Raw genomic sequence first — 25186 nt, 5'->3', positions numbered from 1 at the left:
AGTGAGTTAAAGGATAAATAACCCCCAATCCAATATGGAGGAGTGTAAAAACAACCAGTGATGCCATGGTTTCCAGCTTAAAGACCTTAACTTTTCTGAGGAAGTGCCGGTTGTTCACCTGACCTGATTTATGGTTCACACAGAAAATTTGAACTTTTTGCAAAAGCACTTCTACTTTACCTAGAGAGACTATTATTCATTCATGAATCAGGAAAGTTTCACAGTAAGAATTTTATTGGCCTGGTTCATAAAGGTGTGGTGCCATTTGTAACCAGTGCAACAGCAATAATAAGAATAAGGCCCTGGGAATATACAGTTTCTCTTTCTTCCTCATCACAATGAACTCCTTCATTCTATAAGTGTGGGAATCATTGTAAGGTTTGATCTCCAGCTACTGTAAATCACAGAAATGTCATACTTCAAGTTGGTATATACAAATGCTGATTTTCATAACTTTAGGACACAGTTAGAGAGAGGCACAAATTTGGACATCCAGCCCTCTTTTTATGAAAAAGAGGCTGACAGATAATTGGTAGTAAATTTTCAAATTTTTTTGTCACAGTTTTCCTACCAAAGGAAGATATAAAAAATGTCCTTTCTATTACAGAAATGAAAAAATCATTGGTTTGATGATTGTAAACTGTCTTCCAAAACCCACAAATATATGAAAAGGATTCACAATAGAAAAAAAAAACAATCAAGGCTGAGGAATAATTTCACGGTGTAACTTTGTAACGAGTCCCTGGAGGAAATATCTGTTCCTTTTGTTCCTCTCTGCAAAGCTATGTAATTGATTCCTAACTGTTGTGTTAATGCTCCCTGTTCGTGTCAGAATCCCTTTGGAAATACATTAAAGCAACCAGGAGACTCTTCTGATGCAACCCCTTGAATGCTGGAACCTTGGATTCTCTGACACGCATCACATTTCAGGCAGTGGGCCACAGTGGAAGCTCCAGTGCCAAAGGGCTGATAAATATTAATATAGAAGAATAAAGTATATCAAATTATATATCGGAATGTAGAGCAAACCAGGAAACTGTTGTCTTTTATAATGAAAGGCAATCTTTTATAGGCACTGTTACATTCTATAAAAAAAAATAAAAATCAAAGTATATTTGCTATAGCATGGTTTATTGACTTTTTAAACCAGCTTGCAAAATTTTAAATGATGACAGACAAATGTTTTCAAAGAAAAGATTTGGTCTTCATCAGGATCCAGAATTAGTTTGATTCTCCCTGACCTTTCTATCCCTTTTGCTGTACACACACAGAGTAATAAAAGAAGAATGGAACAGAAAGGGTTTGGCCCAGCTCCTGAATTATACCCCCATGACTGTTACAGAGTCGTGCATGAAAGTTTGTGTGTCTGGACGGAGCCAGTGACATCAGGTAACCTCTCTTCAGCAAACAAGGAGAGAAATATGGGAATGGCGTGACTCAGTTTTTACCTACAGTGTCTAATTAACCTTAATTAAGGTTGTGTTGAGGATCTTGTGCAGCTTGCACGAGGGGTATCTGCTTCCTGATTGTTTTTAGCTTTGAGAAGGCTTTCCTTTGAGAAAGGAAGATTTCCTACCACAAAGAAAAATGTCCTTATGAAATACATATGTTCATGTTCCAATCTAAATTTAAGAGCTGGTACAGATAAAACATCCATGTTTTTAGTGTTCCTCCAGGTCAAATGTTGTTTAAATAAAAGCACTAGAATTAAAGAAGATTCTCTAGCCTTCATAATTAAAGAAAAAAACCCCTAAACTTTTCACAATTTGGGTATATGCTCCCTGAAACAGCACTGAAGTTACTAATTCTTTTCAACACTGATTTTAAGCTTACTAACCCAACGACTAAAAATTAATCAACCTTGACAATGTCACAATTTACTGCAAACTTCTCCTTTTCCAGTATGGGTCATCATCTCAAATTTCACAGTTACAGATACCGTTGATGTATTCTGCTCATTCTTGACTTTATTACACACTGGGTGGCAGTGTGGAAGGCTTTTTGTTCAAAGCGTCCTTTCATGGGACTAACTTAATACAAAATTGCAAAGTTAAAATAAGAAAAAAATTATTTTAATTTAGCACATTAGATCACAAATAGTAGAATACTTAGAAGGGCAGGGGGAGGTGTGTGTCTTCCTTCTTCATGTTAGAATGACACTACTTGATAAAAGACCCTGTTTTAAGTAGATTATAATTTCAGTGTTGCCTGTTCTGAAATTTTTCATATTGCATATCTACCTTAGAATTTTCTTTCTTAGTGGAAAATTTTGGCTAAGGTAATTTAGCTATTTCTAAGAATGCAGCAGAGACAAGAACAGTATCATGCTATGTCAACAGATTGTCATGACTCCTTGTATTGAAATTTGCAGTATGCCTGTGTTTTGCAGCAGCAAATAAAATTTTTAAGTAAACAGGTTATGTCTGGGATTAATTGAGAAAAGTGAGACTTAGATATTAGGGAGGCAGGGAGGGGAACAGCAGATGGACATTCAAAAGCAAACAGAGTCATCGTCCGCCAGAAAGGGACAATTGATCCACTCACATCTTTCATTTGATATCTGGAAATCCTATATTAAGGACTTCATGGTCATGACGGTTGAAATTTGCCCTGAAGTTCTGGATTTTTTTTTCCCTCTACCCTTGTCTTAGAATTCTTGCATCATAATGAGCAACAAGGATAATTTTTAAGTCTTGCTTCTCAGTTCTTTCACTAATTCCTTTTCTTTGGTTTTGGGCACTGCAGTGAGAAAACATAAGTTGAGACTCAGACATTCATCTGGAGATTCAGTTACAGCTACGGGTGATGGCTTTGGGAAACATACACAATTCTATGTATTTTTCAAAGTCCTGAGGCAGATACTCAACAGGAGACAATTCAAGCCAGACACTGCAAACAGGGGGCCCTTCAAATTTTTAGGGCCTTAAATCTTTCTCTACCTCAGTTCTTTACTTGAAAATCTGGGAAGTCAAGAGCACCTTTCTTCCCAGAGGGCATTGTGAAGATAAACTCATCACTTATCTGTGAAACATCCTGGCTAGTCCAGTGAAATTCACGTGGAAACTCACATTTTCTTTCCCAGAAGGGTTTGAATGGTATAACAGATCTAAAGCCTAAACACAATAAAGAAAAAATAATACTGACTGATGCTGTTCATAAATGAACAGTGTCCATTTTGCATCACTGAATACCTCAGGGTTCCGGATGAAAGCAGCCGATGTAATCATATATACTTGTACACCGGGCAGGCAAATTTTGCTGCACACAAAAAAATAACACTGGCATTTCTTAAATTCTTTGTATTTGCCTAGTACAGTTATCGTTACACCCAAAAAGCTATTTAACAGAGCACTTATTAACTTGCAGATAATAACATTTGCTATATTATGGTGAGGCAAAGAGTTTATGTTTTGAAATGGTTTGAAAATATAAAAGGCAGAAAGACCCTGACATCATCCCTGAGTTCATGAAGAAACTTCCCCCCTTAGACTTCTGATAGCATATTTATCTATTATGCGATTTTATGTTTTCTTCTGAAGCATCTAGTACTGACAGTTGGTGGAGACAGGATATTTGACTAAATGGGTCATTAGTCTGATCATTTCCCCAGGTTTCTGTGTGAAGTGGGGATGCTATAGCATCTAAGCCTGACAAGCACATATGGAAACAGCTGAAATGGAGTGAAGGCTTAGATCATTGCTGCATCTCCCGAACACAGACAACGCTGCAGGTAAGTAGAGATGCTAAAAGCAGTCTCCGTTCTGTAAGGAATATATAGGAAAGATTAATGCAGAATCTTGACATGGTACTTTTGCCTTTCCCTATAATGATATCAATAAACATCTTCATTATTGATTTTTGCTTATTATTAAAATGGCCTAATACAAATACAGACATTAAGCCAGATTAATGCAGAAACCAGTATAACTGCAGCCAAGAGCATTTAGACCAGAAGTACTATCAATTACTACCAAGTCTGGCAAGCCCGACTAAACAGAACTCTGCATAGACTTCTGAATGCAGGGCTTTAAAAGCAGAATGATCCCTGATCTCCACTTAGTATCATACCCTACAAAAACTTCCTCAGGCCTTCTAGTTGGGCCTGTACCACTCAATATCTCTTTTTCCTTCAAAATGTCAGCACAATCCCTGTTGAAATTTTGCCTGCGACACAGAAATGACCTTTCACTGTGAAATAGGACAGTAAAATACTTTTTTCAAATACTTGCAGATGAGTTGTTTTCATTTTTGTGAAGATTGCACAATTCCTTCCAAATACCATCGTCTAATGTATGTTTCTTGCTAAATTTCAGAAATTACCTTAGCAATGCCAAAAAAGATTTCTGGATTTACTTGTTCAGATTTCATCAGGCTCTGTCAGGGAAACTAAATTGTGAAGGTGGGAGTGTTTTACCACATAATAGATAGAAAATCAAGCTAAAATATTCTATAGACTTGAGTATCAAAAATAAACTGAAAATGCACACTCAGAAATAAAAACGTTAGTTTTATTTCTGAGAACAAACAGTACCTTTCTCCTGTCGTATAAGGCATGGTTATCCAATGTCATCTTCCTTTCATGAGTAGCATACTTGCGTAAATCACGTCCAAATTGCTGTAAAAGATATAACATATATGAGCAATTCTGACAAATCAAAATTGTTATCTTTTATATAAGAGCTCCAACAACAAACCAAATAATACCGAACACATTAGAATTACCTCTATTAGAAGACAATGGGCTGAAAAATGGATCATCTGAAAGGACAACGTTTTGATAGGCAATAGTCCATCATTTCAGCTGGTTAGTCTGAGAATAGTTGGGCGCTGTACAAGAAAATAAGTTTATGTATAGCCTATGATGGGTTCTTATAGTCTGTAGGTGAATTATCTCAACAGGGAAGAGGAACTGAGTGAGGCAGAGAAAGATACAGTCATTGCCTACTCAAACAATGGGCCTCCTAAAGTGCGTTTTTAGTGTAGACACCTACCTACAGAACTGAGAGAAAGGTTTTTAAGTAGTCAAACACTTCCAGGATAAGAAGGACCCCAAAGTCTGCAGAATCTAATCCAGTGTCCAAATAAATACATTTTATTATCTCAAAAAAGAAAAGTGACTGAAGGAACTCATCAGCTCAGCAGGAGAACACATCAATAGCAACATTTTGCCTGGTCTAAAACATCCTGCTTCCAATTAACCTGAGCAGAACAGAGTGGCAATTCACCTGTACTTCTAGCACGGCAAAAAGGTCATCCAGAGCAGGCTCAGACACAGTCTATTATACTATGTAACCACTCCCTAAGAAAATTAACATCAGAAGGCATGCATGTAGAACAGATTAATAAATAATTCTGTCTGGAGATTAATTATGTGTGTGTTGAGTTTGCATTTAGATAGAATTTTTTTATTTTGAAAATAATGTACTATTTTATATTATACCCACTGACTACAGTGTCTATTGTGAAAGTAGCTATCATTTCAAGTTTTCTTAACTTATTAAAATATCAATCAAAACATTTTATTCTAGTGCAAAACAAATGTGCAAATTTTAAAATTCAGCAATTTTTTACAGCTGAAAACACTCAAAATATAACTGAAACAAAACATTTTATCTAATCCAAAAATAAAGGTGTCAAATTGTTTTCAATTTCTTACAAAACAAATGAGGTTCCAATTCAGAACACCGCTTCCTCAATTGTTTAATTTCCTGTACGTTCAGTGACACTCTGCAAAGCATCTCTCTACTCAGTAACCATTTAAATTTCTTGTTAACACTAGTATGATGTAAAAAGTAACATGATGTAAACTGACTGAAAATCCAGCTCTTCAGCCTATGAACCTAAACACTAAGCTTTGAGGAAAACAGATGTTAACTCCTCTAGAGAGACATCCATAAATGTCAGTGATGAGTTCATCAGCTCCAACCTATGATCATGCGTTGATGACAGCATGAAATGTTATGTGTGGAGATTTTTTAAAAATCCATGAACTCTGAGTGGTCCTGCAACAGCAAAAATAGGTTAGTAATGCTAAGAAAACATAGACCGTTGTGATTACTTACCCTGGAGCCTGTCCAGCCTAACAGAGCATATGCATATTGCTCAAAGGGGGTTATGACCAGATCCACACGGATTGCCTTCCAGTCTTTGACTTCTACCATATCAAATTTTTTTGATGTGTTGTAACTGCTGTTGTCTACTCTTGGCTGATACAATTTTAAAATTGCAAAACACTTCTGAAAATGATCCATGGCATCAATGCTTCTGCTTGGTAGCTGTTCCTTTACAAATGTTGATTCAACCATATCATAATATAGGAGTAAACCCTAAAGAGAAGACATTACTCACATTGAATTGCTGGACTGATTTTACTGTAATTCCAGAGTTCCTAGACAGTTGCCTTAAAAATTCATGTAAAATGCAGTTTCAGTAAACACAGAACTGTGCCAGGCCAAATCCGAGCTAAGCAGAGACATGAAACAGCTGCAGCTTTTGGAAAAATATTAGCAGATCCTTTGAGGGAAATCTGTAGTCTTAGTCATCCGATAGTGGCGATGTCCTGGCCTGTACTAAGGAGACAATATTCGCAATTCTTCCCCTCCATCCTTTCCTCCTAAACCTTTGGTAGTTATGTCAACAGAAATTTCTGAGTAGAGATTGATTAGTCCAGAGCGCAGTCTTGCTGACAGATTCCAAACAGAGAATTTGGACTGTATCTCTTGTGTAAGATTTCCTTGTGACAAGATCTGGAGTCTCCAGCAGGATGGAAGGGCCCTGCCCATGCCTTTTGTTTGAAGGGAGTGCACCAAAAAGCTGTTGATCCTCAAGAGCCAGATTTTATTAAAACATAAACAAGCTTGTCTTTTTATAATAGAGAACATTCAGAGTGAGAAAAACAGAAGTAACAGAGAGTTGCAAGTTATTTCCTCCTAATTCAGCACTGTAGCAAGGGTTGGGTGGAAGGAAGGCTCTGAAGCCAGCAACCTTTCAATGGCTCCTGGGTTTGCAGTGAACTCTGCACTATCTCTTCTAGTCCCTTAGGAAAAACATCTTTCTGTCATTCCTCTGGCCTGTCTCTGTGCTTGTTCTTTGCATTTCTAGGCAGCTTCCAATGCTACTGATTTCCTGGACACCTCAGACTTACCCTGTACACCCAACGCTTCTTAGAGCTCTGCATGTTCAACTGCCCTCAGGTAAAGCGCAATCTCCCCTCACCAGCCAGAAAACCTCTCATCATCCAAAGCACAGCACCTGGGACGAGACAAGGAGCAGCCTCCCTCTTCTCTGCTGCCCAGCACACCCTTTTTAAAGCATACAAGACATCAAATACACAATAACAAAGAAATAAAGCAGATATTGTCCAACACACCACTTGCTTCAGTCACCCTTGAGTCTTCAGAAAACAAATGGAACTTGATGCATAATAATACAGCAATGTTCAGTGTCACTGAACCCATATCTAGCAGGAGGGCTCAGCTGGCAAAAAGATTTGGCTTTCTGAGGGCAGTTCCACATAAAGGAAACGCTTAGATGTGTGCCTAAGTCCTGGTACACTCAGCCTTAATTTAGCTTCTGTGGATTCATAAAATATAGGAGACCACTGTGACTTCCTCCTCTGAGCTCCTGATTTCACAGAAAATAGAGACTTCTAAGATTTGCCTTTGTAAAAGAAATTTAACTTTGTTATAAAGGTTATCAACAATAGTGCATAAACCGCTTTCTTCATAGTCTATCAAATGTTTAATTGTTATTACTAGAAGGAAAACTACTAAATGGAACCTACTAACTTCACGTTCTGACTAGATAATTTCATTAGTTTTCACCTTCAAGATCAACAAGCCTACAACTGTCACATCTTTTCATATCTCCTTTTACATTTCTTTAAACCTACACATTGATCAAACCCACTTCTCATATTTCTCACTGATGAGATCAATAGACTCAGTTTCTTACAATTTCCATCGTCAGGATTTCTTTAGATCATTGGATCAATTTTTTTGTCCCTCCTCTGAAGTTCCTCAAATGTTTACGCATACTCCTTCCTCTAGAGAGTCTCACCATAAAAAGCATGGTCAAGAATGCCCCCTGATTTTTAGTTAACATACCCCTTAATATATGGTAAAGAATCATATTAGTCTTGTTTTTGTTTTTTAATTGCAATATTGAACTGAGAGTGTATGGAAGTGGTTTTATTTGGTTGTTGATGGTTAACTACAATGGTCTCCAGGTCAGACCTCTTATGAACTCAGGTGACAATGAACTGATTTTTGGAAGAATATCTCCATATTAAATACCAGGTTTTGATTATTTCTTTTATATAGTGCAAATGTGGTAACTTTACGTGATAATATGTTAAATACCTTAGAGAATACTTTACAACAATAAAATTACTTTTATCACTCAGAGCTATAAGTCTGACAAAAAAAGCATAACAAAAACACTTAACAAGATATGATTTCTATGAAGAGACACTGACAGGTATTTGTTATATTTTCAGCCTCCAGGTTTTTGTTGATGATAGTTCCAAATTAAAGATCCTATTATTTTACTGGGAATCAGTCACAGGCTGTTTTATGGGTCACTGGGCCAACTTTTTTTAATGATAACTATTTGACTTACATTGACATTCTTTCACTTCTTTGGAAATTTTTCCTGATGTTGAAGATTTATTATAAAATAATATGAGAAAACTCATTATATAGCTCATTCTCTTGGATCACTAGTTTCCAAGTCTGCTGATTTGAAAGTGCTTAATTTTAACAGGTGCTCTCTCATATCCATCTTTAAAACACATAGTAATTTTTTCTTCGTTTTACCCCAACATCACAAGTCACTGACGCTTGCTATTTCCAAACAGAGAGTCAAAACAGCTGTTGAATGTTAATGCATAACTCCTTATTATCTCACTTTTTTTGCAGAAGCTATGCCTGCATTCAGGTTAATTTTCTTACTTTTAATCCTAAAAAATGCTTTTAATCTCACTGATCATTGACAATTAATTGATGACTTCAAGTTTTGATTAAGCACTGACATTCTTCCTATTCTTTATAAAAATCTTCTAGCTACTTCATCGGTGCTTTCTCATCTTTTCCTTCATTTTCCTTTTTGCTCTTTGAGATTTGGGGCATTACATAGCATATTCCAGAACGAATCTAAATAATTTATTTCCCTGGGCGGAATCCTAACTAGATCAAGTTTTGGCAAAGTCTTCTTTTATAGTTCCAAGTACCTACATTTCCAGTACCTGTATGGTGTTTGTAGACTGTGCCCAGATCTGTATCCGTGTTTGTGTCCTCTGTGTTCAAATGAAGTTGAAATCTCCTCACTTTTTGTGCAAGAAATCAGGAATTAAAGCCCATCTTTAGATGAACTACAAAAGGAATGGAATTCCACTGGAGGTGGGAAGTCTGACAGGATTTTTGTTTCTAATCACTTGAGAAAGCCAGCGAGATATCACAGCCTGCAGTGGTTTCTTCCTTCACAGGCAAGCAGATGAGCATCTAGGGAGTCTTTTGTCTCAGTGAGATTTGGGGACAGTCACACATGGCCACCAGTACCCCATACTTGCATTTTTAGCCTGTAAACACTTGAGGAAATATGATTATGTATTAACTGTGTGTCTATAATAGATAAAATGGCCTTAACATAAAATGCTCAGGCCTTTTAAGACATTTTTTTTTAACTTTTAGTCAAACATTGTGTCCTCTGCTTCATCAATATTTTCATTCTAACACTTAGCTGTCTTATCATCTATAGATGATTTCTTCTGAATCAGCTTTACTTAGTTTTCAGAGTCATTTTTTCCAGCTTGCTACTCAGCTGGAATTACAGGAGTATGTATTTGTAAATGAAACTAGGGTGAATTTGATATGCCAGTCTTTGCTGTATTGCACACATTGAAAAAATGAAGACATTCCCATTACCTAAAGTCATCCTGGATACCACTTACTAAAGGTCTTCCCTTTGAGATCTCTCAGCTACTTGAGGAGTACAAATTCTGCCTGTTAAACCACAGCATTTAAAGATGGGTCTCTCTTTTTTCTCATCATATTTTCATATTTAGGAACTTCAAGGGAACACTCCTTGAGGTCCCTGAGGTTTAACATCAAGCAATCATGAAGAAGTTACCACAAATCAGCATTGGAACCCTTCTACTACTGTTTTCCCTTGCTGACTAGGCCATGTCTTCTACTCGAATACATTTTAAGTATTTGCAGATGTCCGTGGTTAGCAAGTGTGACTAGAAAGACATTTTAGGACTACCTCTCTCTGAGTTATTCTGTAGTGTTTTTTTATAGCTTGTTGGCTGGGCAATTTCTACAGCTAATAGGAAGAGCATGAGAGTATGTATACCAGTGTAAATATCGACTTCAACTTAAAAAAAATATAATTTTGCAACAATTACACAGGTGCTGAGTTCAACTAGCAGTTGAAAACTAATTCAAAGTCAGGATATAACCTCTAAATAGGAGCCAAAGCCTAGGTCATATCCATTAGGATAATGTTTCCAATTAACCTAAATACACCATAAAGTGCTGTAGACCTTGTTTATGCAATCAAGTTTTAAAATGTCGGCACTTTCATTCCTCAAATTTACAATACCATCAAAAACAAATGTGTGGTTTTAGGGCAGTTAACTCAATACCCACAACAATTTTCCTTTTTAGAATTATTATGCACTTTTGCTTAAATATATTGAGTGCTGTCACATCCATTGATATTGGAGTAAGTCCATGGTCAAACTGAGGAAAAGTGTGAATTTTTAGAAAAATATGAAATTAAAAGCTGAAAAATAAATCCAAATATGATCATTAGCATTCTTTATCATTTTTAATTAAATTAAATTCTATCCTATTTTTAATGTTACAAGTTGTCATTATTCATAATTCTTGGTAGCTGGATGAGTTCTGTTAAAGCTACGTAGGACCATTTTATACCACCTGAAAATGTAATCCAGTATGTTCTTCTGAAATGTATATATGTTGTTGCTCTTTATTAAACCATCTCAGAAGGAAATTAAGTGAAAATGGATTTTTCTTCAGTGAAATACCTATAGCAAATCCAAAATAGGATGTAGGCATGTTAGTTCAGAGAAATCTCTACCTATGTGAGACAGACGGAATTCTACAAAGTGAAACATCTCAAGGAACTGATACGTGGGAGCAGTCAGGCCTGTTAGGGTGAGGAATCATTAGCAAATGGCATTAAAGGCTTGATTAGCAATACAAAACTTTGCAGCTGCTACATAACTGCACAGCTGCCTTGGTCCCTTTTTCATCCTGAAGTTCCCTGTACATCGGAATGGTCTAGTTCTGTGCATGTCCTGATCAGCCTGGCTTTGACAGCAATGGACAGACCAGCACCAGAGTCCAGGAATGAAGATGTTTCCCTCATATGCCATGAGTATTTGCACTGGCGAGCAAGGTAAATTGATTGATAGATAGATAGACAGACAGACATACTGACCCACATACAGATATATAATACACACCAGAAAGATCAGATGTCATAAGAAATGCCACTGCTGCCCAGATCTTCACTTAAGAGATGGCAGGAAGCGGAACACTTCTGCCTACCTTATGCAATAACCTCACAGGCAAGACAATCAGATTCAGCCCCATCCTCTGCCTAAAGGGTTTTAAGCCAAGTTCTCTCACGCCCAGTACTCTAACCACTATGCAATACTCTATTTTAGGTAAGCATGTCCTCAGCTCCTGATGCAGCTGAGACAGAATGCAACAAAAAATACATAATGCATTGAGTCAAAAGGTGAGACAATATGTGTTCACAAAGGGGCTCTGCATCCTTATCTCCATCTGAAAAAAAACAGCTCTTTGTTCCAGCCTCTTAACCATTTCTGTATCTTGTCTTAGAAACAGGTTTTGTTGCTGCTAAAATCCAGCTGTCATTCAGTAGTAAATGTGCTCCTCTTGTGTGAAGGCTGCTTACAAAAACCTGTTTCCAGTGATGAAAAAGTAAGACTGGTTACTTGCTCCTCACCATTGCCTTAACTGGACATCAAGCCTTCCTTTCCTGACCCGTTCACCTCAGCAAGGGTGAATAATAGAGTCTAAACCAGACCACTAATATACTAAAATAAGTAAGCACAGGCAGGCATCTACATTCCTCATTTTCCTAAAAGCCGAGAGAAAAATGCAACATTATACTTACTTGAATACACAGGGAAAGAATGAAGAGCGCAGGAATGCCTGTAGTAACAGTACCTCTTCCTTTGTGAAAGTACATATGTAACAACAGGAACAATGCTAAATATAGGTATATAGGTTTTTAGCAAAAAATTAAAATGTCTTTACACAGTATGTGAATGAAGCTGACACAGATGGCTCAGCCTGTTTGCCCACAGACTTCCAAGCTTGAACCCACGGAAGTAGTTTCTTTCTTTCTTTCTTTACGAAGCTTTTTAGAACCGTTAAAACCATAACCTGTGTACTGTATTACAGCTTTTCAATTTTGCTACTCTACTTTGAAGCTCAATGGAGACTTTGTGTTCTCTGTTCCTCAGCTCATTTATCCCTGGTGATGCTGCATCAAAGAGCGTGATGTTGTTGATTTAACCACTTGGTTTTCAACAGCTTTCAATGGAAGGATCTTGTTACATTAAACTTCTCAGCTAAGAAAAAGCCCCTTTTAGACTATTTAAATAAGGCTGAGGTTCATAGTTTAGAAGTGAAACATTGCAGAATCCTACACTAAGAGCTGCCAGAAGGAAGTCAACATTGTGACCTCAGTGATGTTCTTTGATGAATTTGGGCTTTGAAGCAGTAGCACAAAAGTAGAAAGCTGTAAAGCAGGAGACAGATGTACTGTCAAAAAGTATAAAAATGCTTTAAGTTTTGGGTTTTTTGTGTTCCCCCTCCCCCTTAAAAACCAAAGGTGATAAAGAGGCAAGAGGAGTATAATTCCTCTCTTTCTTTTTTGCATTCTTATTTTGCTGGCAGCTTATTTTTTAGTACTGCCAATAAAAGCCTGTATATTACAACTGCCACAATAGAGAGGCAGTATAGCTAGTAGCATAAGCCATAAAAATTCTAGAGGACAAACAGAACACAGAAAATATTTGTCCATAGCTTTAAGCAATCCCCAGCTTGTTTGGGTTTTGTTTCTAAAGCCGTTGTGCGTCTCCCCTTCTGACATGCTTTTCCTTATGCTGGGATCCCTAGAGGAATCCTAATCTTTTCATCAAACCCTTGGCCACCCTTGACCTCCCATACTCTCCCTGCACTCGCTTCTGCCAAATTTTATCCTTAAAAAAAAAAAATAAATCAGCAAGAACAATTTATTTTCTATTTCTTTCCTTTCAATTCCATTTAGTGAAAGCAGCTCAGAGTGACCTGAAAAGCTTCAGCAGTTGCCAGACTTCTCAGATCACAGCCACTGTTCTCATTAACGTAAGTGGAGTGTGATGGAATGGGAGAAGGAACGAAAGGCTGCACTCAGGGCAGGCTTTAGCCTCAGCCTGTTGTCACTTTTCCTTTCTGCTGTGTGGTAATAAACAGGATTTTTGGAGGACCCACGCGTGGCTTCCTAGAGGTTCAAGTCTGCTTAAGAAGGCAAAAGGACAGCTTCCAAGAAGAAATATAGCTTTTCTCAGAATAAAGGGAGTAGAATGACTGAGAAAGAAACTTTACATAAATAATAAAAAGATAAAAAATAGCGTAGCTCCTCAGCACTCATTAACTGCAACAGCTTCATTGCTTTTCATATAATTTTCAATTATACCTGCTAGCAATCTATTTCAATACATATACTTTCTGTACAGAATTAGGATGGAAGTCACAGAAATCTAAGAAATTAATAATAATCATTTTATTATGGTTTATTCTTTATCATAGAAATTAAAAATAAACATTTCAAAGACCAAAAGTCAACCGAAGAAAGAGTAATTCAGCTAAGGCTGTATTTTACCTGGAAAAAACAAGTTCCATTAAAGCCAGTTGAAAGGTTTTGACCACCCTGGAACAGATAACTTCACGCAATAAGATAAGCTTTTTTCTGGTTGGATGTTTTTAATATCTTTCACGTGTTAACCCATTCAATATTAATTAAAGTACCTAGTTCAAGAATCAACTCAAAAGCATTCTCTCCAGGTTATCTGCACTGAAAGCTGACTTGACTTAGCAGTGGGGCATTTGGTGATTCACCTCAGACAGTGCTGGCCTTTTACGTGTTGAAATGTATTCAATTCCCTTGAACAGTGCAGGTAGTAAATGTTGAAAAATATCTTAGCTGGCTAGAAAGGTAGAAAAAGAAACAAAAGCTTATTAATCCCAACATACTATATTTCTGACCCAGGAATATTTTGAGGTACTTGTTATGATTCAGACTTTTCCAATTTTAAAGCTGCTTGGAACTGAAGAAAGCTGAATAGGAAAAAAAACCCACCCAACCCTTAGATGGGCACAATGCTTCATTCTTCCAAACCCAGACATCATGGAGGGCTATGTCAATTTTTACAATATTCCAATGGAAGCCGGGGAAAATGTTCATCTGTGGGCTGAAAGGAAGCCAGAATTCCAGGGCTTTGGTACCTAAGCTTTCAGACTTGCACACCTCGCATCAGGTGAGGTCACCCAAATCCATTGTACTTAAAGCTGGAGCTCCCTAAGGTAGTTCCTGTTGGGAGAAGCTACTCCCATCTCAAGGAGAAATTAAACAAATAGAGTTTGGTTTCAAAGTATCTGGACAGTTTTACTGTGTCACTCAAATAACTCCACCTGGCTTGGTTTCTTATCTCTGACTAGCTGTATATTCTTAGGATAAGATATAACAGAATGTGTGTAGAGTACTTCTGATATAACCTTCAACTTCAGCATTCAGAGCTTGGGGTTGCACCTAGATCATCATGATTAATAACTAAATAGAGCAATATTCCATTTCAAAATATTGTAGTCCTCTCTAAAAAGGAGTCAACATTTTTTAAGCACTTAAAGCATGCTTAATTCAGTGCTGTTAGAATATGTCTTTTTTTGGCCAAATATTATTTAGTTCATACCTGCTTTTTCCATAAGCCAACAACTTTATGCAGAAGGTCATCATCTTCTCTTGGTCCTGGATTGGTGATCAAAAAATCTATATCATGTCCAACCTTCTTCCCTCTAGAAGCAATAGAAAAACAAGAAGACGAAAAGAGTTAAGTTCTTGTTGATTTTCACACTACTTTTGAAGAGAATATTTTTGCTACACTATAAAAAGAGTTTGCAGCATCAAGTGATAGCAATGTTTCTTGAAACATAATCAAAATGGAATCTTCTATTTCTTTTATCGTGTCTTCAGTGTTCTTTGTTAAGCAATAATTTAAACTTTTTGATGTATTTTCTCTATTGTTCAACTAGATACTGCAGACCCATTTGGTGATGTTAAATCCCTGTCTTTCTTCCCCTTAAGTCCCAGAAAAGAAGGTTTCAGTCATCTTTGGATAAAAAAACCCATAATCAAAATACCATACCATATATTATGAATCCAGTGCAGTAACAGCAGATAAACTTGACAGTCTGACTACTGCAGGCTTAAATATTATTCTTTAGCTCTTGATGGACATTTTAATGAACAAAAGCGTGATTATGAATAATTGTATTGTTTTCTTTTATGGCAGACATAAAATAGTTGAGTAGTTTACATTTCTTCTTTTCTAAAATATAACGATGTTTTTTGCAGGGATTGAGCTTGATTTTTTTCAAGAATAGTTCAGCCTTAATGTGATTAAAGCTTTTTTATCACACCCACTAAGGATTTCACAATTATATCCGTATGTACAAAATTTTTCATTAAAAATGTTTACAATTAAACTATGTCATAACCTCTTGTTTTTCTTCATTTAAATCTAAGTGTTCAGCTTGCCTTTCACCCACTTACCAAATGTGCTAAACCCAAGTCAGATTAAGATGTAGCTATCATTGGAAAAAAAGAAAAACATGCTGTTGGAAAGTTTCCCTTCAGAATTATAAAATGTTTGAGAATCTGAGAATTTATCTTAGAGTGCAATTCAGCTCAGGTTTGCAGAACTAATACCAGGTTTTTGTTTTGGTCTAAGTACTGCAACAGGGACTGCATACACATCTATTTATTAGCTGTAATCAGGCCAGCCTAAGGAGAAAGGAGCAGAGGAAATATTTCTGTAACTACGTGCCGTATGTAGAAGGTGGAGTAAGCACTCAAAATCTGGAGCAGTGACACCCAAGTGCATCACACCTCCAAATACTTTTCCTGTGCTCATGGGAAAGTCTATTCTTGCTGACGTTCACAAGGGTACGTGATGTTATAACTGTGTTTCAGTTCAACACTGCGCCCAGGGTTCAGAGAACTCGTGAATTGTTATACAAACAGTGAAAATTAGAACTGTACAAACCGAAAGGTTTGCTTTTTTGTATTTAATGAAATAGTTCATTCTCTTAAAATAGTCCATAAAACTGAATGTGATTTCTTAAAGTTGGAAATTTGTAGGAATGGCACTGATTGGCAGACAATGTGCCATTTGTGTGGCAGGAAATCATCTAACTGATGGAGAGTTGAGCAGCGCTAGCAGCACGATGTAAGGAAATGAAAACCGAGGGTTTTGCATTTGACAAGCAGTCTAACTCACTGTAGTGCAACTATTGTGCCATGTCTGCAGCAGTGTCAAAACTGCTTAAATAGGTGGAAATTATTTCAAAAGATGTTTCAAACAAAGCACGAGTCTAGGCTTATAAAAGGAACAGCAATTTAAACTGAAGAAGTTAAAAAAAAATTTAGTATTTCGTGCAACACTTTCTGAGTTATTTTGTAGAATGACATTCATTATCTCCTAAATTACCATAATAATCCAAAGCTCTTACTTAGCACTTTTTATTTACATGTCTCAAAATGTTTTTTCAAAGAGAAGGAATTTGCTATTCTTATCTCAGAGTTACAGAAAGTGGCATAAGAAAACCTGCCTAAAATTATTTTAAAAAATGAAATAAAATCAAAGGAAGAAATTGGAAGCTGATGGAATTGAAAGCCGATTCCCAATTCGTCCTCTGATACTCAACACATGCGTATTTTGGGTTAATGATATCTACAAACTCCTGCATCAGTCCAGCTGTAAAATCCCAAGAAATCCAAGGTGTTTCACTGGCCATCTACTTCTCAAGACAGAGAGCATTTATTGAAATTATTTTCGTAAGTGAAGTTAAAGTATTTAAATCTGATATAAAAGCACATAATATAAAATCATTGTTATTGTCAGAGTTCTATTTCAGCTTCTCTTGGAACTAATTCACATTGGATTAATTTCTGACTGAATTTGTCAGGCTGTTACAGGAACATTTAGTCTAATTTCCATGAGTACTCTTTACCAAATAATGTATTTTATTCTAGAAAAATTTATTACCTTCCTTAAAATAGAAAAGCAATCTAGTAAATTAAAAGGTTGTACAATATATATTGCTTACAGCTTGTAAATCATGCAAAACAATGCAGCGAAGTGCACATAGATTCAGAACGTCATTCTATTGAAGCTGAAGGGAACGTGGCCATTGATCTCAGCAGAGGAGGGCTTTTCACGTATATGTATTTATTTACACATATTTATGTATTTGTGTATGTATACATATTGCGTATTCATAAAATTACATAAAGGGCACATGGGGTGGGATGGTGCCAAGGTGCTCTGCCCTCAGCTCAGGAAATACGTTACCGTATGCATTTGTTCATCACTTATTAACTCTATATGCACATCAACAGTCCATTGAAACTGAAGCTAACTATATACCTAAAGACCAGATATGACACAGGACTTGATGATATACAAGCTAAACACCATGGTGCCAGACATCTGATCTTCAAACTGGATATGAAAACCTAGAATTCATCACCTGATTAAGTGCCTCAGAGAAGAAGCCTCAGTCTCTTGCTTATTCCTGAAGCTCGCCAAGAGGAATGCTGCAGGATGCAGTCTTTTTCAAACCCATCACATTCAAGAAAGCAGGTTCCTTACAAAGGACTACAGCTGGGCTCCACCATAATTTAGAGACTGAAGGGGGTTAACTAAGCATCATTCACTTAAAAATGGAAACAAATAGTTTGTTTCAAAAAAAACCACCAAACTGATGCTGTCAGTGCCTGGTTTTGTCTTGCATTTTGTAGCCCAGTGACTGGCGCAGTGATTCCTCACCTTTTTATTGCCTTATTTTTCTCAGTTGGGGATATTGGCGATGTTCCTGCTTCACAGGAGACATCTCCTCAGTCTCCTCTCCTTCTGCCTTCCACTGGGGTACAGTTCCAGGACCAGAGTTCAGAGACAGTCTTTGGGTCCATGCCGGTGTCCACAGGATATTTACTTACTTGTTATTAGCTATTGGATTAAAACCACTCAGCCAGGAAGGAGAACACTGTTTGCAATTTTCACAGCCAAGTTATTTGTCATCCACTGGCTGTCAAATACAAAACACAGGGCCCATGCTTGGTGCAGGGAGCAGAGTTTTAAGAGGTTTCTCTCTAAATGGGCATCCTAGTCAGTACGCTACATCACACTCTCCCCTCCTGGCTCTGCAAATCTCCCATTTTATACCGCAGGGTGGCATAAATCCACTCAGGCTAGTGGTTCTAGCCCACTAATGGATAGTGGGAGATGTAGGGATTTGATTCTGGCATGCCACTGCCTATGTACTCTAATCATAAGACTTTTATATAAAATTTGAGTACTATTTTAAAAATAAAAACAGCTGCAGTGACATTTCGGAAAAAATTGTACACATCCTCTTAAAGTTTATGAGGGTTGCTCAGAGCTTGTCTATTTTCTAGGCCGCCTGTGAGATGAGAGTGATAATCTGTCTAGTTTCTGGATTCCAGCTGGGCATAAGCAGGATGTGTGAAAATACTTGCTCATACCTGGAGGTGCTGGGGTTGCCATGAAGGAAAGGCATAGATGCCCCTAGGTGCAGTCAGGGGCAGAACTGGGGAGTTCAGGTGCCTAAGGCCTTGCACAGGAAGGGACACGGGTTCAAGTTTTTTCCTTTTCTTTAAATCTAAACCTAGGTCTTGTCAGGCTGGAGCTATAAAAAAACCCAGCACTTCGCAGAACTGAAATGGCAGCTTAGGTTTTGTCCCAATAATTTATTCAAACCCGAAGACGGTAAAAGACAGAACATTTAATTAATTTTGTTCAATTCTTGGCTGACTGAACTTGTATAAAGTTGATATGTTTCTTACCAATCAATGAATTACCTTTAAGGTTGGAATTATCTTTTTTGCTGTAACTGTTTTAATACAAAATAGAGATTCCAAGTCATCAAACATAACTATCGTTATGACTAAAACTTAAATATATGAATGAAAGGACAGTATGGCAAAGGATAATCACATTGTTTTACTCTACAAGGGCAACATATGCATGATTAGACATTTTACGCTAATACTATGGGTGCAGAGTATTTTGAAACCTCAGGATATTATATAACGGCTAAGCCATATCAATGACAACTCTGATAAATTTACCTTAGTTGAGGAAACATAGACTGACGTTTCTGCTCACAAAACTTCACTAATGGAGGAGTTTAAACCACTTTTTTGCAGCAACGAGTTCTGTGTCAAAACCCTGAAAACCATTTAGCAATCTTTGTGCTTATACAGAGTTAAAGTGGATACAAAAGATTATACTGTATTTCCACGTGTGTGCTCGCATTAGTTAAAACTGTAAGCTTCTCTTAACTTAGCAAGTCCTTGAAGTGTGTGAAATACAAAATGAATATTAACAGCCTGTGTTTATGAGTAACTGCATCTCCTGCTCAGGCATATTTCTAGAAAATATAAGCATCAAATAAAATCACAGACAACAGAATGCCTTTGGACAGATCTGTCATAAAACTGATTTATTATTACCTCTACTATTGACATTGTATTGTGCATAGAAATATTACTTACTTCTTAGTGTTGCCAAAATATTCTGTGCTTTGCCTGCTAACCAAGGAAAGGTTTCTCCTTTGAAATGTTGCAGTTTAAGTCCTAGATTTGTTCACCACCATCTTCTCTAACAGCTCCTTTCAGTTGTGAGGGCCCTTCTCAAAGAGCAGCCCTTTTCTTCAGCTATGGCCAGATGTATCCAAGCTTGCCATTACTCACGGTACTTACACACAGCCCGGCATTTTCCAGAGAAGCTTGCTATACTGTTGTTTTCCTTCACTGGCTTCCACTATATCCAGTTTTCTTTCAGGTCTTTATAATTTTGCCCTACAATATGCTTCCTCCCTTTTTTTCACAATATGGATAGTTTATTTTTGAAAATATTTTATGCTCTACTGCAGTGACATTCGCATTTTTGTCTGCTTAGCATTCAGAGACCATGGGAATGATAAGGAGGAATACTCAAATCTAGGTAGTTTTTTTCTTTCCTTGGAATTCTTTCCTAGCTTGATTTTACAGTCTCTGTATTAGATTTTTTTTTTTTTTCCTTAGGTGCACCTCACTAATTCTTTCTCACTGACAGCTCTTTAAAATCTACCTGTTAGTTTTAAGTTCCTAGAATCATATTGGTAGACATAAAAGTTTCCTCTCATTTGAGAATCCAACTGTTACCCTGCTGTGGAATAAACCAGAACGAATAGGATAAACCCATGGATAAAAGTCCTCTGTGAAGTCCTTCAAACCATTAAAGTGATTAACTGAATGGCCTACCTGCAGTACTAGATGATCATAAAAATGACTTCTGACTTTAAAACCTTGAACACTGTACTACACTGGTCTTTGGTTTGTTTAGGTTATTTGGTAATGGGTCACTGTGATGTTTTGCTTTACAGACTGCATTTTTGTGTTTTCAGAGGTTCACACTTTATTCAAAGTGGGATTATAATATTTTTTACAAATCCTTCTCAAGCAAAACCTCTGACTTCGCTTCTGTGTGACAACAGTTCTCAGGTTGAAACATTTACCTCAGATCTGTCCTTGTCAGCTAAATAACAAATGATTTGCCTAGATTCTGATTAGAAATGCAAAGTGAACTTTGCTTTGTTGGCTGGAAAGTTTGGACCAGGAGTCCAATTTAGTATCGGGCTTCCCAGGGCAGTCTAAAATACTCCTTCTTCACAGCTGCCATCGTCTGTAATTCAACCACTCTCAAATCATTTTAGGAAGGGTACTTGAACACTCTTTTTGGGGAAGAAGACATTTAATATTCAGAATAAGAAAAAGGTTTTCAACAGCTGCTCAGAAAGATCATCAGAGATGACTGTGGACCACTAGGTCTGCACTCTCAAAGCCTGGACTGAAGACAAGCTGGCCAACCTGTATTTCTGTTTCTCAAAAAACAGATGGAAATTTTCCAGCTAATTTGGGTTTTTTTCATTTTGTAACAGTCACAGCATAGCCAAGTCTCCATGTATAAAGCAAATCCTCTCTACTCCTTATTCAGACAAAATTCTCGTTGGTATAATGATGGCATTATAAGTGGTGAATGAGCTTGCATATGTGCTAAACCCTTCAGTGTTTACACACGCATACTGAACTTCACACATGAGAACACCGCCATAGTTATCAGAGGCATCAATCACTTGCATGAAGTCAAGCATATATATTTTTAAGAATCTGGAGGACTAACGACTAACAGGTGCTTATTTCCAATGTCTGAACAACTATATTAAATAATAAAGAAACATAAATTTATGTGGGGTTCCTGGAATGAAGTAAATTAATTGCATATAATTAATTACGTAACAACTCTTCAAATCATACACTCATTTGACTGCCACAAAATGTAACATAATGAAGTGGGGAAAGATAATGGAGAACAAACCAGATTTGGCATAAACATTTCAGGCTTCTTTCTACTTGACTGAATCCTTTATTCCTGCTGAAATTGTGGGAAAATATTGATTGTGGAGGAAGGCATATGAACACTTACCATTGGATATTGGCTAATGTTCTGAGTTAGTCTGATGAAACTGGATTGTGTTTACTAAACAGTAAATTTATTATGAGATTAATATTCAGATTTCACAGATTGAAATGGTTTTAAAAAATGTTCATGGATGTTTTACCCATATAATTTGCAGCCTTTACATGGAATAAGAAAAAACACAGAGCTGTGAAATAGCTTCCTGAGAATGACTGCTATCATGAAAGACAGCAAAAAAAAAAAAAAAAAAAAAAGTCAGGCTGTCAGGAATTGCTATGCAACCAATATTCGCCACAAAACTGGTAATATTTTTAAACTCTCACTTTCCTGACCATTTTGTTGCATAGTTACGTTTTGATACAGAAAACTAGGATGAAAAGTAATCTCAGACCAGAACTACATGGAGCAGGTCTTAGATAGCATGTGGAGAGTGTGCACAAAATATCACAGGATATAACTCTCCCTTCATTTCAAAGAGCTCAGATTAAAAGCAATCCAGCTGAAATTCGTTTGTATAGCATGCTGGATACTAGCTAAAATGCTGAAAGCCGGTATAAAAGAAGAGTCCTTTATTTTTGGAAAAAAATATGGGCATTCATTACAGGGTAAATTAAGTACCATCTTCTCTGCATTCTTCTTCTGGGAAATGCAGGGAGGACAGCTTCTAGACAGACACCCCCAAGTGATTTGAAAATATTCAAATGGCCTCACATATTTCCTTGAATATAGATGAGCAATATGCATAAACATCTAGGAAGACCAAACGCAATTGCTGAAGTGATGATTGTGTGGCAATGGGAAAAGGATTAAACGTTGCAGAAGATTACAGATAGCTGAAGGAATGGACTAATTGTGATATAGCACAATGAACTTTTGTTTAAGCAGCAAAGAAAAAGCTTGGATAAGTAGAAGAATCACTCCTTCTGGATATAGCAAACAAATAATTTGTAAGTACCATAAAATGCACATTCCTGAGAGAAAACTCTAGTAGCCTCAGTGCACGTACATGGTTACAGATAATCACAGCTACAATCAAACATGCACACACATGCATACGTAGTTCACGGATTTCTTTCTTACTATTCTAATATTGATGCCATAGTTTTACTCTAGAAGGGTATCCTCTGGGTCTGATCTACTCCCACAGTACTGGCAAAATAGAGAAATTATTTGACACCAGAGTTTGACCAAACGGAAGTGGCGTGGTAGTTCTGTCTCTAATAACCACAGTCCTGACCAAGGTACCTCTACTACCTGTCTCCACCAGCACGTGCCTTCTCAGAAGAGGAACAGAAATTCTTATTCCAAAGCCCAGGCAATTTGTATGCGTTTGGATTTGCTTATTAAACAGTCTTTGCTGAGAACTTGAACAAGAGATGGACAATTTCTTACAGACAGTTATCAAAATAATTCTGAGTTGCTGTCACTCGAACTATAAAGAACTATACCTTCTTTCTTGTATAAATCCCATTATAAAGAGAAAAAAAATCTTTAAGCTGGAAGCACTGGAGTGTGGCAATGCTACAACTACTACATAGAAGGTAAAATCCTGGACTTTTTAACAGCCAGAGGAGAAAAATCCCACTGATGGCAAAGCAGTCGCAGATTTCATTCAGCCAAGAATAATTCTTGTCTGTAATACTACAGATTTTCAAAACCTTCTTCCATAACGTTTCATATTCAGGTATAAGTTACTAGCAGTTTAATAAAATGTAAATTCAAAGTAGATCAATAAGTAAAATTCTCAGAATGTTTTGCCTGAATGAAATTTACTGAACTCAGATTTTAATCAGAAATTAATTATTTCAGCGCAATTTCTTCTGTGATTTTTTTCAGGTCTGAAATCTGGACCTAGAGTAAGTGGCTTTATTGACTTAAAAGGACATTGACCTTTGCTAGGTTTGTAATTAGTACACTGAAAGGGAAGAACAAGGCACTTTCCAAAGAAATAAGCAGAACCATATCTATACAAGGGCTTCTGCAACAGAGATTTCCTGCTGAAGGATTTTGTTGAATGGAAGAAATTAAAATGTTTGCAACACTCTCATTTCATTTGCAACAACAAGAACTGGGTAATAGCTAAAAGAAAAGTTAGAAAATTACCTTGTTTGTGACAGAAAAGGTCTTCCAAATTGCAAATAAATGCTGTAAAATTTATTTGAAGTCATTTCCTCAGAAACTGTTACGTATTCTGATCAATACTAAGTAAAGACTATTATAGAGTATTAACAGCCAAACTAGCAGCATAAATAGCAGTCCACTGCTATCATAAATGACCAGCTAAACCCTATGCACCACACATAAGCTGTTCTTCAAGTCACCGACAGCTTTAGCTCAGCAGTTTTCCTTAGTATTCAAGTCAGCTCCTCATTTTCAAAACAACATTTAGATCCAACAGTGTCAACGCAATGGTGGTTCACATACGTACAGAGTAGGTAGCAAGAAAATAAATGCTCACTGAACTGCAAAAGCAGCTCAACCAAAGTTAACAGTCCAAAAACACTGACACAGAGAAAGCAGAGACAGCAGAATGCAAAAGGTGACTGTTCGCAAGCCTGACTCGCAGCGTGCAATGATTGCTTTGTCAGTGGAGGGGAAGTGGAAGAGGGGAGATTCAGCCTGAATAAACCAGGGGCACTCAAACATGCCAAACTCTACCACCAGCTTCACTTGCTCTCGAGGTGCGTGATCTTTATAGCTCTACCTTAAACATGACAAAGACATAAGATTGAGGAGGATGCCAGAGGCAAGGTACCATTTTGTAGTTCATCAGATTAGGTAACCAGAAGGCTCACCCATACCGTTTATCACATGAAGACATACTAAGCTTTCCAAAGGTTGTAGTTTCTGGAATCATAGATCGCTCCGATTCCAGAATTGAAAGTCAGGGAAGGCTTGGGTGGTAAATAAGAAGAGAGTGCTGTATAGATTATCAGGTTATTTTATGCAATGGATAATTACAAATCCTAGATCATGATTTTGCCAATGGTTATTAAAAAATGAATAATTGAGAAGGATTCTCCCCACCTTACATTGCAAGTAGCTGTAGCAGATGTCATTTTTTTATTTCACCCCGAGTGAATTAATCCCAACATGGTCCACATATGCAGTCATTGCTTTTCAAAAATGTGGAGGGCAGATATGGGTATGAGAGTATCTGTCGTCTTGGGATAATTTCTGCTCTCCTGGTTTGTTATTTGAATTAGATCTTACCTCTGAAGGCAGTTTGATGCTAGTATTTTCCAGACAGTGTCAAAATTCGTTCCCTTTTCTTTCTAATGCTATGTAGGTGGTAACGTACTATAAAATACTTGCTGAGAT

The 25186-nt window shown here is 37.0% G+C and overlaps 1 protein-coding gene across 1 annotated transcript in view; it reads right to left on the bottom strand.

Annotated features, from left to right (window-relative positions):
* The window catches only part of DNTT (DNA nucleotidylexotransferase), a gene marked incomplete at both ends in the record, with an annotated part of 93755 nt that overhangs the window by 20939 nt on the left and 47630 nt on the right, over positions 1–25186 (bottom strand). The window contains 3 exons of the mRNA XM_082002453.1: positions 4532–4615; positions 6063–6326; positions 15014–15116. Of these exons, the coding sequence (XP_081858579.1) occupies positions 4532–4615; positions 6063–6326; positions 15014–15116 (451 nt within the window). The remainder of the gene's footprint in view (positions 1–4531; positions 4616–6062; positions 6327–15013; positions 15117–25186) is intronic.

The sequence above is a fragment of the Phaethon aethereus genome (genome assembly GCF_964289735.1).
Source record: "Phaethon aethereus genome assembly, chromosome: 7".
Taxonomy (NCBI): domain Eukaryota; kingdom Metazoa; phylum Chordata; class Aves; order Phaethontiformes; family Phaethontidae; genus Phaethon; species Phaethon aethereus.
The sequence above is the reverse complement of the archived record's forward strand: the minus strand, read 5'-3'. Positions and strand labels throughout refer to the sequence as shown.